This window comes from Nelusetta ayraudi, unplaced genomic scaffold, assembly GCF_046127955.1.
Source record: "Nelusetta ayraudi isolate G7.1 ecotype Tasmania unplaced genomic scaffold, CSIRO-AGI_Nayr_v1 ptg000021l, whole genome shotgun sequence".
Classification (NCBI taxonomy): Eukaryota; Metazoa; Chordata; class Actinopteri; order Tetraodontiformes; family Monacanthidae; genus Nelusetta; species Nelusetta ayraudi.
This window is the reverse complement of record NW_027466071.1, coordinates 4,059,735-4,082,135: the sequence shown is the minus strand read 5'-3', so window position 1 is coordinate 4,082,135 and position 22,401 is coordinate 4,059,735. Positions and strand designations below refer to the sequence as shown.

Genomic DNA, 22,401 nt, shown 5'->3' with positions numbered 1-22,401 from the left:
GTATGGCTACTAACCGAAAAATGAGAATATCAAGTAAAAGTTGTTTTATTTTGGCAATTTAACATAAAAGATGAAAGCAACAAATTTTATTGAGCCATTCTACGCAAATTGACATCTCAAGCAGTTCCTTGTTGTAGCTTTGCGGATTAAGATTTTCAGTTTATAAAAACCACAAACTCAAGAAAATTAGAATACCGTGAAAAGCTTCAGTTTCGTAGCTTTTGTAGAGTCCAAAGAATCCAAAACACCTGCAAAAGGGTCCTGAGTCTTGGGTTGGCTCAGAGGAGTTCACACATGGGCAAATACAACAAACTTTTCAGGAGATTCTAATGTTCTGTGTAGTACTGTATGTATGTAGGATTGCGACGACGGAGTGAGACTTCTTCGTCTTCTTCCGCTCTTCGGTGGCGGTGTATGTGTTGCTGCTGCCACGTCATCAGCCGCTCCGTCACCACCAACAACATCCAACATGGCGGCGTCCATCCGGGAGAGGCAGACAGGTCTGTCTAACGCCTATTTTATTCACCTCTGGTCATTTTCAACAGCACACGGCGCCCCTACCAGGCTGTTAAATGTTCGACTCCAGTGCTAGTTTGATAGAGGAAGTGAATTCAAGGCTGCCGTGCGTTTTAGACAGCTTAACCTAGCCGTCGGTAGCTCCTGCTCAGCCACTAGTTGAGCCGATATTGCGCCGATATTTCGGTTGACACTTCATTATATGTCCCTAAACCACTAATTACACAGACCACCAGGCTTTCATTAGGAGATTTAGACCGCTAAACCGATCACTTTCACTCACGATTACCGCTATCTTTCTATGAACACTGTTAGCTGAGCCAAGCTAGCCTCGTCCTAAAACCTAAGTGACAACTAGAGTCACAGGAAGTGGCTGAGCATGATTCATGTGTTTAGTTCATGTTGCACACATGCAAATTCAAATAATACTACTACTAATAATAATAATGATCCTGATCAAAAAACATGTGCATAAAAATCTGGCTCTTTTTTTTTTTTTTTTTTTTTTTAAATTGGCAACCTTCTGATTTAAATTTCAACCGTAACCTTTTACCATGGGCTCATAATACATTTCAAAATAAAATAGCAACAATATACCAAATAAGTCATTGTAATAATATCATTCGAGCTGCCAAATTTGGTCTGCAGGCCAGAGCTTGATATGTGTATTGTAGGGTGACTACATAGCTCACTGTTTGAATTGGATGCATGGAGCTGTTGAGCTGTGAATGAGGACTAAAGCAGGAGAAATCCTCCACTCCCTCCCCTCCCCCTCACCACTGCTCTAAAGAAACAGCGTCCAGCCACCTGCCTGAAGCCTTCTCTCTCTCTCTCTCGCTCTCTCCGTGTTTGTATTCACAGTCGCTCTGAAGCGGATGCTCAACTTCAACGCCCCTCCTCCAAAGAACACAGCAGCTGAGCCAGTATGGAAGGTAAAAGAAACAAAAAGTGCTCGCACAAACCGACACACACACACACAATCTAATACTGAAATGGAGTTACACACTGGCGTGATGTAACCAGTCTGTGATGAAGGACACCACTCACACACTGTGTGTTTGTGTCGTTTCCAGGTGCTAATATACGACCGCTTTGGCCAGGACATCATCTCTCCTCTGCTGTCTGTCAAAGAGCTGAGAGACATGGGCATCACGCTGCACCTGTAAGAGACACGCACATGTCCACCACGGAAAGACCCACACTTTCTTTTTTTATCCCCATCCATCCCTGTACAGGTCTGACCAAACCAGCCCTTCTCTCACTCATCCTCTAGACGCAGGGGTGTCAAACTCAAAAAAAAAACAGTGGGCCAGAATGTAAAACTTGGGAAAAGTCGCGGACCAACGTTGATATTTATTGAACAAATCCTCCTCCAGGTTCTTCCAGTCAATCTTTTTGTATGGACCCAAACAAGTTTTGCTTCAACCTCAACATGGGACAAGCAAAAATAACCAATACGGCCCGCACACATGCTAAACTGAATTTCAAATGAAAAAAAAACAACCAAACTCTTTTGCCTCTTTTTTATTTGCAGCCTTCCGATGTCAATTTCAAAATAAAGCAACAACAATAAACCAATTCAGTACTAATAATAGCCTTCAATTAACATCCTGTCCTGGTTGATGTGCCAAATACCAGCAGAGCATTCTGGGATTTGTAGTATTAGTGGTACATGTGCGGTATAATACCAGCGGTACCAGCTCTAATAGTGATTTTGTATTTCCTCACGGGCCAAATATAATTACACTGCGGGCCAAATTTGGCCCGCGGGCCAGAGTTTGACACCTATGCTCGAGAGGCTGTTTTAGCTGTTTTGCTACTACCATCAGGCCGCCAAAATGAAATCCCCTCAGCCAAGAAAAATATATTTTAAAAAACTGATTCAAACCCACAGCAGTCATCTTCAACAATGGCAATTTTCACATGGCTGCACTTTTTCAATATTTCAATACACACATATTCACTTTTATTTCTTATGTATTTTTTTTGGTTTGTTTTAATTTTGTTTTCCACAACTTTGTGTGCGCTCTGCAATTTGTCTTGCGTGTTTTAAAAGTTCAGCCATGTCAATGAAGATTTTTTTAGTGTTTTCAGTCTGATCCTGATTTCTAATGATCACCGCGTGTCCGTGTGTGTTGTAGTCTGCTCCACTCGGACAGAGACCCAATCCCAGACGTCCCGGCCATCTACTTTGTGATGCCCACAGAGGAGAACATTGACAGAATATGTCAGGTGAAACCTCCGCGCTCGCAGTCACAGACAGACACGATGGAGCCTTGCACTGTGGTCTTGTGGATGACAGACAAACATTCAGAGCATTCGAGGGCCATCAGAGGCCTCCAGTAGATACACAGTGTCAGTCCGGGCCATTAACCATCACTGCACTGTTAAGCTTTTCAGATTTCCCACATCTCTTTCACTGTGTTTGCCTGCAATGTGCTTAGTAACTGTGTGTGTGTGTGTGTGTGTAGGACCTGAGGAACCAGCTGCACGAGTCCTACTACCTGAACTTCATCTCGGCCATCAGCCGCAGTAAACTGGAAGACATTGCCAGCGCCGCTTTGGCAGCCAATGCTGTCACACAAGTCACCAAGGTGTGTGTGTGTGTGTGTGTGTGTGTGTGTGTGTGTGTGTGTGTGTGTGTGTGTGTGTGTGTGTGTGTGTGTGTGTGAGAGAGAGAGAGACGGAGTTATTTGCTGTATAATTTCCATATGTCTTTCTCACATATTTGATGTCTGCAGTGTAGAAAGTTGTAAAAATAAAAAAGAATAATCATGAGACGGTGGCGTCCAAACTGCTGACTGGTAGTTTGCACCAGATGCAGTGTTACTGTGTGCGAAGTGCAAATGAGTTTAAACCTGCGTGTGTGTGTGTTCCTCTCTCCCTCAGGTGTTTGACCAGTACCTGAACTTCATCACTTTGGAAGACGACATGTTTGTCCTGTGTCATCAGAACAGAGAGCTCATTTCTTATCACGGTGAGAAACTCAGCGTCGCACACACACGCCGAGTGTTGCTGTCCAAGAGAAGCAGCCTTCAGGCTCAGTGTAACTCCCTCTGCCCCCCCCCTCCCGCTGCCCTCCCCACAGCCATCAACAGAGCAGACATCCAGGACACAGACATGGAGGCCATCATGGACACCATCGTGGACAGTCTCTTCTGTTTCTTCGTCACTCTAGGTGAGCGTTCACTGCCTCGGCCACCGCCTGTGGTCATTACAGGAAATCTCACCGAAGCACCGGCCGCTAAAAAAAACTATCAGCGTGGTTCATCTTCATATTCATACAGCTTCTCTTCTCTCGTCTCTGAGTCCTTCCCACTCTGTCCACTAGGTGGAAACGCTTCATTACTGTCTGAGTGGGAAGGCTCCCTGTGTGTGCTGTCTGTGTGTTATGATGGTGAAACACCATGCATCCTGCTTTGATGGTGTTTGTTTTTGTGTTAAGAAACAGCGGGATTCATCAGTGTGAAGCTGATTACAGTCGTCTTGTCCCAGCAGAAGTGGACGCTGTGATGCTGTTTAGCCTAGTTAGCAAACATTTTCATCCCCATTCGCAGTGCTGTTGTGAAGAAAAGACTAAAATATTCACTTTGGTTTGTCACATTTTTTAGTTTTTGTGGCCGATGTAAATCTGTGTTGACTTGTTTTTATGTAGCACATGTAAATTCAAATGTTTAATATGTAAATATCTCGCTTTTTATCTTGCTTCTTATTTTTCTGTATATACTTACAGATATTTTATTTTTGTCTATATCATCAGTTTCTATATAAATAAAGGTCTTCTTCTTCTTCTTCTTCTTCTTCTTCTTCTTCTTCTTCTTCTTCTTCTTCTTCTTCTTCTTCGTCTTCTTCTTCTTCTTCTTCTTCTCCTTCTTCCAGGGGCGGTGCCAATCATTCGTTGTCCTCGTGGAAACGCAGCAGAGATGGTGGCTGTGGTGAGTTTGACCCTGGTGTGGAGTTCAGAGTGTCGCACTGGTTCACCCACCAGCGACCGCCTGCTCACACACACACACGCACACTCTGTGTGAGTTGCAGAAGTTGGACAAGAAGCTGCGCGAGAACCTGAGGGATGCCAGGAACAGCCTCTTCACCGGAGACAACATGGGTGCAGGCCAGTTCAGGTAACGTGGAGTCTGACAGCACAGCTCGTATTATTACCGACTGCCCTGAGATTTGAAAGAAGAGACGACTTTGTGAGCTTAGGTGTCACTGACATGTTTCATAACACCTTATAAGACACTCATGTGTTATCAAACCTTTATAAATACATCATTCCAGAAGTGCTGACGCTTGACTTGAAGCTCACAAAGTCATCCTCTTAAACATTTCTTTTGTAACTGGTAGTTATAATACGGTAATAACCATCCAGGCCTTCAGAGTCACTTTGTCGTGGAAGTTTAAAACATTATGGGATGAGCTTTTAACAGCACTTATAATCATTAATAAACGTTGTCATAAGTTGTCATACCTGATAATGAATATTCATGACGTGGATGTTCTATAATGCCTTATTGATGCACTTATCCATGTATTATACAATAGGCCTTAAAGTGGTACCGAATATACAAACCTATAACAATATATGGCCTGTGGGAAAACACAGTGTGATGCAGCGAGTGTGTTGTGCTGTGCTATGATGCTAGATGTGAACTGGCAGGAGGTTTTAGCTGCACACAGTGTGAAGCAGTGAACCTGCACTGCATGCATCAGTTTGCAGAGTTAGTTTTCAGTGTGCAGCAAGAGCAGGTTCCTCTGTCTCTGGCGTCTCTGATTGCAGAGTGGCTGTAGCTCCTGAAGTGAGGCCGGGTGAAGGTTAATGCAGGAAGTCGACCATCTGGTATCTTCCAGTGTCGGCTCCCTGCAGCGCACTCCCTGATCCGTTGCTCTGCCGCTCTCCAGTTTCCAGCGGCCGCTCTTCGTGCTGGCAGATCGAAACGTGGACATGGCCACGCCGCTCCATCACTCCTGGACCTATCAGGCGCTGATCCACGACGTCCTGGTGAGCTGTCAGCCGCACACATCAGCTTCACGAGGCGGGCCAACAAAAATATTACCACATGTTTAACCAGTAGGTGTAATGGCAAATTTGGTAGAATTTAGAGAAACTACAAAGGCGTCATTTTGCTTTTTTTCCTCACAAAAACAAAAGTGTTTGAAAGTGGATAGAAACAGTCTGGACTCCCAGAAGCACAGATTATTGCAAGCAGACATTGGTAAGAGGAAGTTTGCTTCAAATGTTTCTAAACTGTAATATAACATACCCAAATAAACCTAGTTCAACTCTTATCTATCTATCTATCTATCTATCTATCTATCTGTCTGTCTGTCTGTCTGTCTGTCTGTCTGTCTGTCTGTATAGCTACCTGTCTGTCTGTCTGTCTGTTTGGGTGTCTATCTATCTGTCTGTCTGTCTGTCTGTCTGTCTGTATAGCTACCTGTCTGTCTGTCTATCTGTTTGGGTGTCTATCTGTCTGTCTGGGTGTCTGTCTGTCTAGCTGTCTGTCTAGCTATCTGTCTGTCTGTCTGTTTGGGTGTCTATCTGTCTGTCTATCTGTCTGTGTCTGTCTGTCTAGCTGTCTGTCTAGCTGTCTGTCTGTCTATCTATCTGTCTATCTGTTTGGGTGTCTATCTGTCTAGCTGTCTGTCTGTCTAGCTATCTGTCTGTCTGTCTGTCTGGGTGTCTGTCTAGCTATCTGTCTGTCTGTCTGTCTGTCTGTCTAGCTGTCTGTCTGTCTGTCTGTCTGTCTAGCTGTCTGTCTGTCTGTCTGTCTAGCTGTCTGGGTGTCTGTCTAGCTATCTGTCTGTCTGTCTGTCTGTCTGTCTGTCAGTGGGAGAAGCCAGTTCCTCGTTAGTCGTGCCAGTGGTGTTAGCATCACATGGGCAGCATGTGACGGCAGGAGGGTGTTTGCACTCTGAAATCAGGTTACAAATGTGTCAATTAACACCAGGCTGATGCTTGAGGCGGGTGGGAGGCGGCGGCCGGACTCGCGCAGGCCGACCAGTCATTCACTGGGTGCCAGCGTGCTGTCAGCTCCCGGGTTGCTGAGGTTAATACTGACAGCGCTGGAATGTACAGCTTGGGGTGTGGGGGGTGTATTATGTAACATATCATCAGCAGCTCAGACAACACCCCCCCAGACACACACACACACACACACACACACACACACACACACACGTGCACATGTGGCCGCACACGTGTGCACAGATTCTCACAGTTGGCACCAGCACACCAAACAACAGTGTTCTTCACCATCTGACTGCAGCAGGTTTGGTGCCAGCAGGATGCTGGAGGTCTTTAATGTCCGTAGAAAGTCCTGCTGTAGACCTGCATTCACACTGTAGGTGGAGGACAGGTTTTTGTTTTCTTGGATGGTAGACCAGATTGAATATTTCCCACATCTGTAGAATATATATCTATGTTATATAATATCTCCCAGTTAGCTGCCATCTTGCACCAGCATATTTCTAAGGAAGCCTGGTGTGGACAATCCAGCTGCCTGACAGCAGAGCGTTTGGTATTTAGGCTGAACACTAGGGGGCCTCAAATAAACCAACCAAGAAGAAGAAGAAGAAGAAGGTGGAGCAGGTGTCCAGGTTTGGGTGCACAGGGCCACTGTAGTTTACCTGCAAGCTCAGGAGAGGGAGGGAGAGTGAAAGACGCTGCATTCTAAAATCTGACCACTTGGTGTCCATGTTTCTTCCTGAAAATCTCCAAATATTCCAGATTGGAGTGGACTTTAACTCAACTCTGCAAGCAGAATAAACCAATAAAACCAATACTGCAGACTGGGGGAAAAAAATTAAACCTGTTCATTTAAGCATATATATGTTTGCATTTGTGTTTGTTGGCAGGACTTCCAGCTGAACAGGGTGGCCTTGGAGGAGGGAGCAGGAGCAGAACCATCTCCAGCTGGAGCCCGGCCAAAGAAGAAGAACAGAAAGACCTACGACCTGACTGCTGCTGACAAGTTCTGGCAGAAACACAAGGGCAGGTTGGTTCTCTGAGACAAGCGTTGAAGGGTGTGTGTGTGTGTGTGTGTGTGTGTGTGTGTGTGTGTGTGTGTGTGTGTGTGTGTGTGTGTGTGTGTGTGTGTGTGTGTGTGTGTGTGTGTGTGTGTGTGTGTGTGTGTGGACTCTCTCCTTGGACTTTTGTGGTCTGACTTTTAATAAAAAGTATAAGTACTTAATTATATTAAGTTTGCATGCTGGTTACCTTCAAAACACGTGTGTGTGTGTGTGTGTGTGTGTGTGTGTGTGTGTGTGTGTGTGTGTGTGTGTGTGTGTGGACTCTCTCCTTGGACTTTTGTGGTCTGACTTTTAATAAAAAGTATAAGTACTTAATTATATTAAGTTTGCATGCTGGTTACCTTCAAAACACGTGTGTGTGTGTGTGTGTGTGTGTGTGTGTGTGTGTGTGTGTGTGTGTGTGCAGTCCGTTCCCAGAGGTGGCAGAGTCGGTTCAAGAGGAGCTGGACACTTACAGAGCCCAGGAGGATGAAGTCAAACGACTCAAGAGCATCATGGTGAGACGCAGCAAGATCACATGAGTCTGGACCACAGGGGTCGTGTAGAGGTCGTGGAGAGGTCGTGGCCACCAGGGACTCAGTCTCTGAGCTCTCTGATGAGGTCACGTCTGAATCGCCACGTCCTGAAGTTTGGCAGAACTATCTGTCCTCGCCAAATTAAGAGTCTCATACTAAATGTTCCATTGTCATAGCAAAAATATGTGGTTTCGGGTTCTTTTTAATTTCTATATCCTGTCCAAGTTCTCTGGGAAATTTGCTCAGTTCTTTGAAATGATAAAGTGGTGCCCAGAGATTAGACTTATGTCAGAGCTTTTTAAGGACGTGTCCAGGATCCCCAGATCCATCGTCCTCTGGGAAGAAAGGAAGAAGAAATGTGGTCGAAGGGATCTTGGTTGGAGACGGCAGCAGTTTGTCATTTTAATTTGGAGTCACCGTTGTGTGTGTGTGTGTGTGTGTGTGTGTGTGTGTGTGTGTGTGTGTGTGTGTGTGTGTGTGTGTGTGTGTGTGTGTGTGTGTGTGTGTGTGTCTTTGCAGGGATTAGAGGGGGAGGATGAAGGTGCTATCAGTATGCTGTCAGACAACACCGCCAAGCTCACCTCTGCCGTCAGGTATTGCAACCAAGATTTGATTTGTCACACGTCACCTTCCACGGCAGTCGACTGTTGGAGATGGGAATTGTTTTGAAAAGTGCCAGCTGATTGCATGGTTAATGAGCCTCGCCTTGTATCACCCAGAGAAGTTCTCCTCCCATCAGCAGCTTCTGCTCGATTGCCTTCAGAAAGCGGCACCGTGAGTCCAGGGCAGCAGGAAGTGCAACATCTGCTTTGATTTTTGCGCATCAGTTTAAACAATGAAACCGTGTCGAAGATCATCAAGAACCCAGATTGATTTTGTAACAATAGTGACATTCCTCAGTAGTTGTGGGTTGTGTAACCGCAGTTTGTGTCCTCCAGTGGAACAGCAGGTGTCAGGGTTCAGTGGTTGTTTGGTTTCTGATTGCACGAAGACGCCTCTTGGATGTGATTTAGCACTGTGCAGATAAAGGTTGATGGATTGAATTGATAGAATGTGTGAATCTCCGCCTTTGTTTTGATGTGCGGTGCAGCTCTCTGCCAGAGCTGCTGGAGAAAAAAAGACTGATCGACCTCCACACCAACGTCGCCACAGCCGTCCTGGACCACATCAAGGTGAGCTGCCTTCATTCCTTACATCAGGCCAAACAAACTCAAGTGTTTGAGGTTTAATGTCTTGCTTTAAGAGTTCAGTATTCTTCATCATGGAGCACTGCAGCCATGCTACCACTGTGATAAAGATTGGTGTTCATTGCATGGCAGAAGCAAATGTTGAACAAACCCAAACAGCAGGGCTGAACGATTATGGAAAATAATCTAATTGCGATTGCGATTCAATTTGCAATTATTTTTTTTTTAATCTATCTCTCATGTATTTTTCCACAAACAAAAAAATTATTATAATAAACATATCAGATTTATTATACACAAATTGTTCTTTTTTTTTTATAGGCTAGGCTAATGTGAAGATAAAAGCAAAAGGAAGCATGAATTAATTTGAAAGACTCTTTATTTATCTACTAGTGTTTTGTTTTTTGCAAGACATTTTAATTGGGCTTAGAACGATTTTGTTTAAGTCCACACAAAGCACAAAACAGCGGCAGCTTCATTCAACCGATGCTAACACGCTCGCAGCGTTAAAACCGCTATGAGGTGCGAACGTACGAGGCAGCGGTTCACTGCCAGCGAACACAACTCCCACTGTTGTGGTGCTTGGTGCTTCGGTAGTTGGCATTTTTTTTTTTTTTTTTTTTTTTTTTTTAATCTCTCCCGACACTGTTTTGCTAAACTACGGCCACCAGTTGGTGTCAACCAGGAAGAGCTTATTTTCCTTGCGTGTCGCTCCGTCCGTCCAGCTCGTCGCAGCATCGACTCCTCCCACGACCTGCTTTGCTTCGCTTTGCTTCGTGCCGCTCCCAAGTCACGTGACCGGAACTCGCGTCAATGAAATCGCAATATTTGCGCTTAGAAAATCTTGTTTTGTCCTATCGCGATATCGATCGCAAACGCGATTTATCGTTCAGCCCTGCCAAACAGACGGCAGAGTTTCAGCTCTTGTGCTTCAAGCGTGAAGCCCAGTTGTTAGGAAATCACCAGTCAGCTGTCAGCAGCGTTGCTGGTTATTGTTATAATTGGTAATAGCGTGGTAGCAGCACTGCGTAGTAACATCATGCCGTTGATGTTCTCAGAGTCGTAAACTGGATGTTTACTTTGAGTATGAAGAGAAACTGATGAGCAAGTCAACACTGGACAAATCCCTGCTGGATGTCATCAGTGACCCAGATGGTATAAAACACACGCAGACTGCACACACACGTACACTTAGGTTTGGTGACCTGTACTTTACTTATTAACGCTTTGCTTTCCAGGCGGAACGGCGGAAGACAAGATGAGACTGTTCCTCATCTACTACATCACCGCCCAGCAACCACCGTCAGAGGTAACACTAAGAGAAAAGACGCCCACCCACTGATTGGCCTGCGAACTGACCAGACCAAAAAAAAAAAAAAATAGAAACGCAAGAGCAGCAGCCCTTTGTGTACAATCAGACCGAATAAGAGCTGAACGACGTACGCAATGAGCTGGCGGGAACTCAGGCCAAGGCGTTTAGCGAGATTTATCCCGAGGACGTGGACGTCTGCTCCGCTGCGTTTGGCGGTCTGGGTTCTCTCCTAGATCATAGCCAGCGTGTCGCCCACCGCCAGGGAACCCTGACACCACCGCCTGCTGACAACTGGTGTCGCCAGGAAGATTTGTGATTTGTTAAATGTTTTGTTTTTTTCTTCACAATTCTTCAGTTAACATTCAGTCTTAATAGGATTTATATCCATCTTTCAGCACTTGGCGTCACTTTGTGTTGATATTTCCATCAAGGAAATGGCTGCTTTGAACCCCAACGTGCAGCCTGTTGGATGCGTCTTCACATCTGTCTGACTGATGTGAGTCGAAGAGACGATCGCAACAAGAAAAATTGCCAGATTCTTTCCTTCTCGGCCCATATATCTAAATTATTCTCATAGGGTTGTGATGTCATTGGTACAAAGTGAAGGAGTTTTACGGCTTTTTAACGTCTAAATTTTTTCTCTTCCCTGTTCTCAGAGGCGGTACAGTAGTTAGCAAGCAGCGTGGATTTGGTGTGTTGATGGAGTTTGATGGCACTAGTCAGACAGCTGTGTGTGTGTGTGTGTGTGTGTGTGTGTGTGTGTGTGTGTGTGTGTGTGTGTGTGTGTGTGTGTGTGTGTTTGTGTGTGATTTGCATCAAACTGAAGCACCAGTTTACTGTCTCAGTCTGGAGTTCAGGAATTGCTTCACTGATGGAGAGAGAGAGAGGATTAGTTGCAGAGTCCAGCAGCATTCACCCTGAGCTCAGCCTCAATGAAATCAAGGAGCTTCTAGTGGACTGCTGAGGTTCTCAGAATCTGGTTAAACTGTGAAGGATTGTTGTTCAAATGTTCTTTGGATAGACGTGTCGTCACAGTGATTGTAGGCATTTGGGTTTTTCTCGGCGTGACCAGTATGAATTTGCACTAATAGAGGATTCTGCTGGGGTCTTGACTATTTTTCTTGGTGCTTTTAGAGCAGAAGATATTGAGACATGATGTAGTGACACGTCTCTGTGTCTGGTTTTATCAAAGCCAAAACACAGTTGTTCTAAATCTTCTCAGGAGCCAAGAGCGCCATCATCTTTGCTTTTGTGCAACACAATTGAAGAAGTTACTTTTGTCCCGATGTTGCAGTTGGATGAGTTGAGCTGAAAAAGTGGTCATTGCATAGTCTGCTAAATAGTTAATTAGACAGTCATAGTCTAAGCTGTCAGTCGGATGCTGTAAAACATGAAAGAGAGTAAATACAGGGATATGTACAGTGGACCGGGGGACGGCCGTGTAGTTAATTTCTCCATGCAGAAATAGATGCATACCACACACAGTACATGTGTAGCTCACTCAGTCTGTAGCCGTATGGCCTCTGTGAGACACACAAGACACCAGAGGTCGAGTGTAGAAAGCAGGCTTGAAGTTGAGACACATGGTTCCTGTTGTTGGACACAAACACATTCCCTCCTCAGATGATGCGTTTAGATCCCATCTCACCACAGTTAGAACCTCCCTCATAGCTCATCTTGTAACAGCGACCATGTTCCACAGTGGAAGAACACCTCTGTGTTTAACTGCCCATTTTGAGAAGATTGGCCCTCGTTGAGAAGCCCACTTTAAATCTCCAGTCAACAAAGGAGCAGTGTGTGCAGATGCTCCCCTGGTGCCTCAGCCACTTGTTTTCAAGGCACCGTTCAGGACTTCACCTCCTGCCGTGAGCACAGAGCTCTCCTGCAGAAATAATCGTCAGCAATCGCTCCCAGTTGTTTAGTCAACGCTCTAAATTGGTGAGATGGAATGCAGGCCAACCACTGGATGCACGAGCCACAACTGTTCACCAGTAATGTTCAGTGTTCTGCGTCTTACAGGTTGAAAACAACCATCAAAACACCAGCAGCCACTCCGTGTTGATGTTTCTATGGCTCAGTTGATTGCAGTTTTTGCAGCTGTGTGTCCAGATCCTCCAGAATCTGCTGATTCTCTTGAATCTGCTCGTCTGGACTGATTCTCTTTTAGCTGTTTCCTTCAAGAAAACACGTCAAATAAAAAAAAAAAAAAAAAGAAATAATGACACACAGACCAATTGAAGCAACTTTCCCACTTGTAGCATTACATCCTCCGTTTCCAGCAAGTTGGCCCTCCAGCTAGTTCCATGACGTCATATCACATGAGATGCAACCGGGTTTCTCTTTCCCCCCAAGCCAGGAACATTAGGTCCAGGGTAGCACCACAGGGAGAAAGAACTGCTGCAGTGAAGGCTGAGGATACTGTTCAACACTGTTAACACTGCTACAACACTGCTATAACACTGCTAACACTGCTATAACAATGCTAACACTGCTAACACTGCTATAACACTGCTAACACTCTGTTAACACTGCTATAACACTGCTATAACACTGCTATAGCACTGCTAACACTGCTATAACACTGCTAACACCGTTAACACTGCTATAACACTGCTATAACACTGCTATAGCGCTGCTAACACTGCTATAACACTGCTAACACCGTTAACACTGCTATAACACTGCTAACACTGCTATAACACTGCTAATCATGGACAGCAGGGAACTGGCCATTAGTCCAGCATCCCATTAGGGTCAGGGTTAGAGTCAGGGTCAGGACCAGTGCCATGCTACTGGACAGCACTGGTTGAATGCAGCAGTCATGGGGTTGTAGTGAGGCACTGTGTGGGTTGCAGGAGGTAAAGATGAGACGCTGCAGTCTGCTGTTGTCATTGTTGGCTCTTGGAGGCTGCAGAAACACAGACACCGATACTGGAAGACATTTCAGTGGCATATCATCCATGACCAATAAGTTTCGCTTAAACTTCACTTTTTTTCGTATTGAAACAAAGATGCAGCTTGAACTTGCAGTGGCATTGAGTTCAGCTTGACTGCTTTGGGTTGTTTCAAAGTCAGCTGAGATGACCAGACTCTCAGCTTTTGGTTTTCTTTGACTGTTTTTGCTGTTCCAGTTTTGTCACTTTAGTTCTGGAACACGCACATATTCATAACTCACACATAGCGTTTACAGCAGATCTTCTCTCTGCTGGCTTCCACCTCCTGCTTTCTTTCACTTTTTTTTTTTTTTTTACTTTAGTTCACTTTTATTATTATTATTTTTTTTAACAAGTTGCTTTATTTTTTTGGGAGGGAATCTTTTTCAGTCTCTTGACTGTGGTAGAGTTGTTTAAGAATAGACAAAAAAAAAAAAAAAAAATCCTCGGCCTGCGTGAGCACTTGGGTCCAGACTTGTTATCTCATCCTCCAGGATTGTCCCAGTGCTGACAGACGATGTGACGGCTCTGCCTACTGCCCAGAGAGCAGCCTGGCTTTGACTTTCAATGGCCTGCAGGGTTAAATTCCCCTGGATTACAGGCTCGCCCTCCATCACCACCCACTCTGTTTTCTCTTCCTGTCCTCTGCGGTCATCCCGCTCTCCTCCGACTTTGGCTTTTTCTTTATTCTCCCCTTTTTTTTTCCTCCCTCCGTCCTCGTGCCAGGATCCTATAAAAACAGCCAGTCGTAGTCTCTCGGCGAGGCGGCTCTCACGTGGTTGGCCAGTTGTGTAAGTGGCTCCCGCTGAGCTGCCAGTGCAGAGTTCAGGGAAGAGGGGAAGCGTCACCACCGGTGGCTGCAGATGGGAAATAAGAATCAGGTGGATTGTTTTCTTTGCTGCTTCCGTATATAAACTGAGAGGCTTCCTCGCTGTGTTTTCATTGGCTGGCCGGGGGGGGCCTCTAAAACAACAAACTGAAACTGAGCCAACGAGGGAGTCACTGCAGGAAGCAGCATTATTGGCAGTGGAGGACCATTCCCTCTAATTAATGCGTAGTTTGAAGATATATTTTCTAATTAATTCAATCACTTGTGGTTTTCATTGTCATTGAAAATTGACCATTGGTGTCTTTCAAAGTAGAAACATTGAAGTAAAACCATTTTCTGTATCAGAGCTGAATGCATTGATTTACTTTTCAGGAACCATCCGATCCCAAAGAGCCATATTTCAGAATAAAGTGAAGGAATATTCCTGTATTTTATTTATTAGTACTTATTTTCTTGCTGCTTTCTCCCGTCGTGTCTTTCACATTGTCACGCTCTGAAATTTGCCGCAATTCAAACAAGTGATGAGCCAATGAGACAACAGCTCGAACTGACAACACGACGTATTTGTTTCACAGTTGATTTAAAAAAAAAAAAAAAACACTTTGTGTAGCGTCACACGTGTCCTTGTTGTCTTTCAGTCGGACCTGGACCAGTATAAAACCGCACTGTCGGACGCAGGATGCGACCTTTCACCTCTGAACTACATCAAACAGTGGAAGTAAGTCTGCCAGCGGCCCGGTCATCTTCTCTGGAGCTGCTGTCATGTCTGTGGTTGTGCTGTTGGCACGTCAGGCTGATGACCGCTGTGAGTTGAAGGGTTAATTCATCGCGTCACTCTGCTCCCCCCCCCCCCCCCCTGCAGGGCTTTCACCAAGATGGCTGCCACACCGGCCAACTACGGCAACAGTGGAGTGAAACCCATGGGGTAGGTTCACACAGTCAAGGCCTCACTGTCTTTTAGAGAATCAAAGACCTCACCTGGTAAAGTCCCGCAGATCCAGCGCAGTGATACACTCTGTACCCTCCCTCTCCTGAGCTGCCAGTCAACTACGGTGGCCCGAGAGCAGAAACCTGGATACCTCGTTCACCTTCTTCTTCTTCTTGGTTTATTTGAGGACGCCCCCTAGCGTTCAGCCTAAGTACTAAAAGCTGTGCTGTCAGGCAGCTGGATTGTCCACACCAGGCTTCCTTAGAAATATACTGGTGCAAGATGGCAGCTAACTGGGAGCACTGGGTCCCTGATAGGTCTATGGAGATTCTCATATATATATATATATGTATATATATATAAGAACGGTTTACTCAACATGGACACACATGACTGTATGCAACTTTTAATGATAGCAGTAAACCTTCTAACTGAAGTCTATGCTGCAGCAGCTGGAGTCTAAAAGAATAGCTGTGGAAAAAGTGAAGCAGCATCATTTGCTCCTTTTAATTCTTGTTCAAAACTACCAGCCTAACCCTGACCTCCTCCTCTTCCTCCTCCTGCTCCTCCTCCCTCCTGTTCCCTCCCTTCTTCTTTGTCCTGGTTTCCTCCCCCCGCTCCTTCCTCCCGTCTCTTCTCCTCTCTCTTCCTCAGGCTGTTTTCCAGAGTGATGAACACCGGCTCCCAGCTCGTCATGGAGGGAGTGAAGAACCTGGTGGTCAAACAGCATGTGAGTTCCGCTCCACTTCTCCTCCATCCAAACACCACTGTAAAACTACAACCGCTTTTCAAGAGCAGAATATCCACACCCCAGCCAACAGTTTGCTGTGAGTTGCTCAGAGTATATTGAAGTATATTCCATGTATTAGTAGTCGGCATCATGCACCTGGTACCTGGTACAAATCATCAAAAACATACACCAGCCTTCAGCAGCAGCACTTTCTCTTCATAGAATGATCCACAGACCTCACGAGGAGTCTTTTAGCTTCCTTCTGTCTGGATCATAGCATCCACGTCAATGTTTCTCCTCATGGACCAGGTTCCAACACCTGGTAGAGAAGTGTGGTGTGAATCCATCCATCCACCAAACCATCCATCTTCTTCACCCACCTGCACTCAGGGTCTCGTGGGTCTTAGTGATGGTAGTATTAGTAGTGGTGGTAGGTAGGTAGGTAGTATTAGTTAGTATTAGCAGTTAGTATGGTAGTGATGGTGGTGGTGGTGGTGGTGTTTTGCCAGCAGATCTGACTGTGGAGCTTTGCAGATGACACGCTTGTCTTCCAGCTCTGTTTTCACATCTAAACAAAGACGGCACCCAATTTCACCCAATTTCACCCAATTTCCACACAAAAGGACAAAGAGGCGACCTTGTAGGGTTATGAAGGAGCACAAGTGAAGAGCCAGCAGCCACTAGCATGGTATTGAAGAGGAGGCCAACGTCCCAAACCAGAGGTTTTACGCTGTTCGTGTTCTTCCGTTGCTCTTCTTTCTGAAAGCACCTCCAGGTTTGCACTTCAGCTGGCAGTGCTGATCCTGTCTGACTTGCGGTCGCTCTAGTTAGTCTGCTCAGCTGAGGACAGGAAGGACAGAGTCCTTCTCATTAGTTAGTGAGAGCTCCACTCGCCACTGCTTCCTCTTTGACTCACCAGCCTCTCTGTCTCAATTAAAACGCTGCAGTCAAGCCTCCTTCTGATGAGCTACACGTTTATTTTTTTATTCTGCTTTCAGTTCCAAGGCCGTCCTCTGTCCCTTAAACAGCAGGAGCGCTGAAAGGCTTTATTTATAGAGCGGAGGATGGATCAGCGCACCTGAAGTGACAGAGTCTGGCAGTGTGGAGGGGTGACGGGGTGTTTTGGGGTGAACTGGCACCGCCTCCTCCTCATTTATAACCCTGGAGGCACGCACAGCACGCAGTGGGAGGCGCTGTCTGTTTTCTCCATGCAGGAGTTTAACTGAGGCCAGCTGAGCGCTGCCAGAGTGTGACGGACAGTGAGACTCTTCTTGTCACACTGCAGATTTACTGCCTTCTTCCATGGCAGCGGCTCCTACCTGAGCGGGAAAACTGTACAGTTTGAAAGGGAAGAAGAACCGCAAGCAGAACAAAGAATTCTGGCCTTAAAGGTCCAGTGTGTAATAGTTGGCTGGATTTATGATTTTTATGTTGGTAAAAGCTCAACACACTGCGCACAAATGCTTAAATAAAAGTGTTTACATTTGGTAATTTAGTTTAAATGAGAATATCCAGAGATCAACCAGGGTCCCAGTGCTCCCAGTTAGCTGCCATCTTGCACCAGCATTTTTCTAAGGAAGCCTGGTGTGGACAATCCAGCTGCCTGACAGCAGAGTGTTTGGTATTTAGGCTGAACACTAGGGAGCGTCTTCAAACCAACCAAGAAGAAGAAGTCCTCTGGAGCAGGTGTCCAGGTTTGGTTTTGCAGGGCCACTGTAGTTCACTGGCAGCTCAGGAGAGGGAGGCAGAGTGAAAGATGCTGCAATCTAAAATGTAACCACTGGATGTCGCTGGTTCTTCTTCAATATCTCCAAGTTTTACAGACTGGACCTTTAAAAGCAGCTCAGCTGCCTGCTGACGTTCTCGCTGTCCTCAACTGTGAACAACCTCAGCTGATATCACTCTGATAACTGTTGTTACAGACATGACAGTCGGTATTGGACATGAACAACATTTGAAAATGATTTGAGAAGTTCATCATTATTTAATTCTCTACAATGTCAACGTTGTCTCAACAAATAAAGTTATCTTTATCTTAACAGGGAGATAAAACCTGACCTGATTTGTCCCTCTGTGTTTTTCTCTTTTTCTTTCAGAACCTTCCAGTCACTCGAATTCTGGACAACCTGATGGAGATGAAGTCACACCCGGTGAGTTTGTCTCCCATTTGTTGGTTTGTCATTGTTATTCTTATTGTTCAGTCAATCAATAATCAATCGACTTGCATTAGTAAAGCACTGAATCGCTTCTAAAAATCCCTCAAATCACAGAGAACCGCAACTGTGGTTGGTTTTCATGGTGCAGTCAAGTATGAATGAGGGTCAGTGCAATGTGTGGGTTTTGTTGCTCTCATTGAACATCTATGAACTCTGAGATCTTCTCAAGTATTTTCCTCGTTTGGTGCTTTGCATCCTGAAAACTGCGACTGCAGAATAAAGATTATTTTCACCTTTTGATCCCTCGGCTTGTGAAAAAGTTGCTGATATTCTGGATTCTACTTCTCGGCTCTTGTCATCACATACACGCATACACACACACACAGTACAGGTTTCTCTGTGTGTGGACTTACTTACAGACAAGCAACAAAGGTGCAGTTGTTGTGTGGAGACAGAGGAGGAAGAGGAGGAGGAGGAGGTGGTGCAGGACTGGAAGAAGATGAAAGAAATGAGCGTGTGTGTGTGAGTGTGTGTGTGCGTGTGTGCGTGTGTGTGGCAAAATAAGCCTTTTCATTTCAAAGATGTTGAAGGAGGACAAAGAAAAAAGAAAAACAAGAATTCTGTTATGTAACGTGTATAAAAACTCATATTTTCTTTGGGTTCTTCACGTTTTGGTGTTTGTGTGTCTCCAACAATAATTTTAATCCCAATCTGCCCTTTTCCCCCTCAACTACTCAAACAAACCAAATTGACGACTGACTAAAAGTGAGTGGAGCCAGTTAGAAAAGTTGTGGCCAACAGTTTGAACAGTACCCCCCCCCCCCAGTGGCTGAAGAGTTGCCGGTTGGAGTCCCTGTGTCAGAGTGGACCTCAGCAGTCAGCATGTAAACTCACATAAATGATACTGAGTGCTTTATTTAATATATCAAGGTAGAAAGAAGCCCCAACTGAAGCAGATGTCAGTTTAGATGATGAAGATGATGCAAATGATGCAAATGAGTGCAGCTTGAACACCAACGTCGGGTCAACGATTCACCGTTACGAAACTTTCTGGGTTGGAAAGGCTGAAAAAAGTGCAGGTGAAAGCAGCGAGTTGTCGGGAAAAGCCGCTCTCTGATTTATGTGTTTTGACTTGAAGCACAGAATAAGTGAAGAATTCCAAGAGTCCGGGAACGTCTTTTGAAAAATGGCAAAGCTAACAAGGCGTTCGCCAAACGCCGTCGAAAGATCGAATGTGGGAACAAGTTGGCCGGAGTGGAAGATCAAAACAGCGAGTGAGGCAACCACCGGGTGGCGGTGGGGGGGGGGGGGGCTGAGGTCAGAGCGCAGGTATGAGAATGACTGGGAATGGCCTCCAGTAACCTGGAGCATCCTCCTCTGGAGCGCCGTGGCTTTGACGTCAAGCTCAGCTTCGTCTCTTGCTGCTCGTTAAACACGTTGGTTTTCTGGAAAGCGAGGACGATGGAAAAAAAAAAAGGATCTTCGGCTCAGAAGACACACACGCACACATACACATACACACACACACACACACACCCACACACACACGCGCGCTGTTGCCGTGTTGTACAGCAGATTGTTGTGACCGTTTAAATTCAATATAAAATGTCCCCGAGTCGTCTGCCCGTGAGGCCAAACTGTTGTTTTTTTTTTTTGTTATTTTTCTTCCTCTTTTTTTCTTCCCCCGCGGTTTGAAAGTCTGTCATGTGATGCGTTGACGCTTTGCTTGCACCTCCTCACCTGCAGGAGACGGACGACTATCGATACTTTGACCCAAAGATGCTCCGAGGCAGCGAGAGGTACGGCGCCGCCGCTCCTCCCAGGTTGCTCCTCCCAGGTTGCTCCTCCCCCCCCTGCTTCTCCTGCCTGTGTTTACTGTTGCGCTCATCATCATCTCTCTCCCCCCCCCCCACCCCCCCAACCCCGGATCCCCCTCCTCCTGCTCCCCAGCTCCATTCCCAGGAACAAGAACCCGTTTCAGGAGGTGAGTAGGATTTCTGGATCGGCCTTTTGATGGATGAAAATCTCCCAGGACCACGACGATGATGACAGACCGGAATTTTCCCTCATCGCAAACATCAGGAAATCTGTTTACCTCGTTGACGATGCCACAGAGTCGAAGCATTCCTGCACTGCCGCTGACACACGCACGCACACACACACACACACACACACACACACACACACACACACACAGAGCAGCCAGCTGTGTGTTTTGCGGCTTCAAACGGCGAAGGCTCTGTAATCTAGACCGCTTATGTCTTTTAATGTACGGTAGCGTTTCTCAACTGGTGGGTCGCGACCCGCTTTTGGGTCCGAAAGCTGTTTTGATTGGGTTGCAGCCTCATGGGCAGTTCCCCCTTGCTTAAAGAAAAAAAAAAGGGGGGGGTGGAGGGTTGAAGATGTATTAATACAGAAAATGTTTATGCATTTATTTTGCACGACACACAATTCAATTCTAGAATTCCTCGGTGATGAGGAGCAGAACGTGGCTGCTGAGACTCCAGCAGCAGCTGAGAAGCTCTGCACTAATGTTTCTCTATCAAATGACTGTTAATGAAAACAGTGCAGGAGCAGGAGGCTGTTGTGTTTAGATATTTAGTGTTGTTGTTGTTGTTGTTGTTGTCGTCGTCAGGCCATTGTGTTTGTGGTGGGAGGAGGAAACTACATTGAGTACCAGAACCTGGTGGACTACACCAAGGTAAAGTCGCACTGCCTGGTAACACAGTCTATTGACTTTTTGCTATCATCTCGACCCTCCAACACAACAAACACAATGACACAACTGTGTGTGTGTGTGTTTGCAGTTCAAACAGGGAAGGAAGGTCCTCTATGGCTGCAGTGAACTCTTCAACTCTGCTCAGTTCATCAAACAGGTGAGACACCATCATCATCATCATCATCATCATCATCATCATCATCATCAGCATCATCATCAAGTTGATGAGGTGACACCAGGACTAAAGCATCACCTCCACCCTGTCTCTGCAGCTCTCCCAGCTGGGCCAGAAGTGATGGACACCAACCCAATGAGAACCCCTCTCTCTCTCGCTCTCTCTCTCTCTCTCTCTCTCTCTCTCTCTCTCTCTCTCTCTCTCTCTCTCTCTCTCTCTTTTATTGGACTAAATGAAATCCCTGTAAATGAACTTGATTCCGTCTCCACTCCACTAATAAAGCTTAGATCCTTGATTCACAGCAGCTTCACTCTTTCTTTGTGGTCACCGTGATGAAGGTGAAGTCAGGCGAGTCAGACGGCCATGCAACTGTCATAGGTTTTACTGCAGTACAAATATAAATTGAACAATACATATACACACATATACAACTGGTATTGGTGTCGTTATCGGTATCAGTGCCGAAACCCAATCCTGGTATCAGTACCGATACCCAATCCTGGTATCGGTACCGTCATCTCCAGTCTTCTTTCAATCTTCTCTCCTTGCTTCCTGCTTTTCGTTTTGTATTTTCTCTTTCTCCAGTTGTTCTGAACAGAAAGAACTCAAAGTCTGAGGGTTAGGACTAACCCTAGCCCTAAGACTAGGACTAACCCTAGCCCGAAGACTAGAACTCCCCCAAGCCCTAAGACTAGGATTAACCCTAGCCCTAAGACCAGAACTAACCCTAGCCCGAAGACTAGGACTAACCCTAGCCCTAAAACTAGGACTAACCCTAGCCCGAAGACTAGGACTAACCCTAGCCCTAAGACTAGGACTAACCCTAGCCCTAAAACTAGGACTACTTCGAGCCCGAATGACTAAGACTAACCCTAGCCCGAAGACTAGGACTAACCCTAGGACTAGGACTAACCCTAGCCCGAAGACTAGGACTAACCCTAGCCCTAACTCATCCCAGTTTGCTGTCTTAACCACGTTCCCAGGCTCTCTCACGTTTCCTGTTTGTCCTTCACTACTTTCTCCTTTTACACCTCCCGCCTCTTTTTTCCTTCTGCTCATTATTTCAGCTCCTGGGTCAGAAAGTCAACATAACAGAGTGGGCTTCATCGCCACTGAGCTGGGATTAAGCGTGTGTGTGTGTGTGTGTGTGTGTGTGTGTGTGTGTGTGTGTGTGTGTGTGTGTGTGTGCGTGTGTTAAGGAGAGCGGGTGGTCTTTTGCTGTAGCAATAATAGAGAGAGCAGCACGTGGAGCTTCACGCTGAGCAAACTCCTTGGAACTGCTGCACGAGTCAAATGTGAAGCTGTCATGTTTGACAAATATCTGACGGTAACAAATAATTGCGATGCAAGATGTTCATGTTTTCAGGTCGGC

General features: G+C 45.8%; 1 protein-coding gene across 1 annotated transcript; it reads left to right on the top strand.

Moving 5' to 3' along the window:
* Positions 1 to 344: 344 nt before the first annotated feature.
* scfd1 (sec1 family domain containing 1) lies at positions 345 to 21,330 on the top strand. Its single transcript, XM_076027733.1, has 25 exons — positions 345 to 500; positions 1,378 to 1,448; positions 1,590 to 1,678; positions 2,658 to 2,748; positions 2,988 to 3,110; positions 3,406 to 3,493; positions 3,605 to 3,694; positions 4,396 to 4,451; positions 4,552 to 4,637; positions 5,416 to 5,515; positions 7,372 to 7,511; positions 7,952 to 8,042; positions 8,580 to 8,653; positions 9,151 to 9,232; positions 10,306 to 10,402; positions 10,486 to 10,556; positions 14,960 to 15,039; positions 15,184 to 15,246; positions 15,904 to 15,979; positions 18,076 to 18,129; positions 19,882 to 19,934; positions 20,086 to 20,119; positions 20,771 to 20,836; positions 20,943 to 21,011; positions 21,127 to 21,330. The coding sequence occupies exons 1-25, from the start codon at positions 470 to 472 to the stop codon at positions 21,148 to 21,150; spliced, it is 1,899 nt and encodes a 632-aa protein (XP_075883848.1). The 5' UTR covers positions 345 to 469; the 3' UTR covers positions 21,151 to 21,330.
* The last annotated feature ends 1,071 nt before the right edge of the window (positions 21,331 to 22,401 follow it).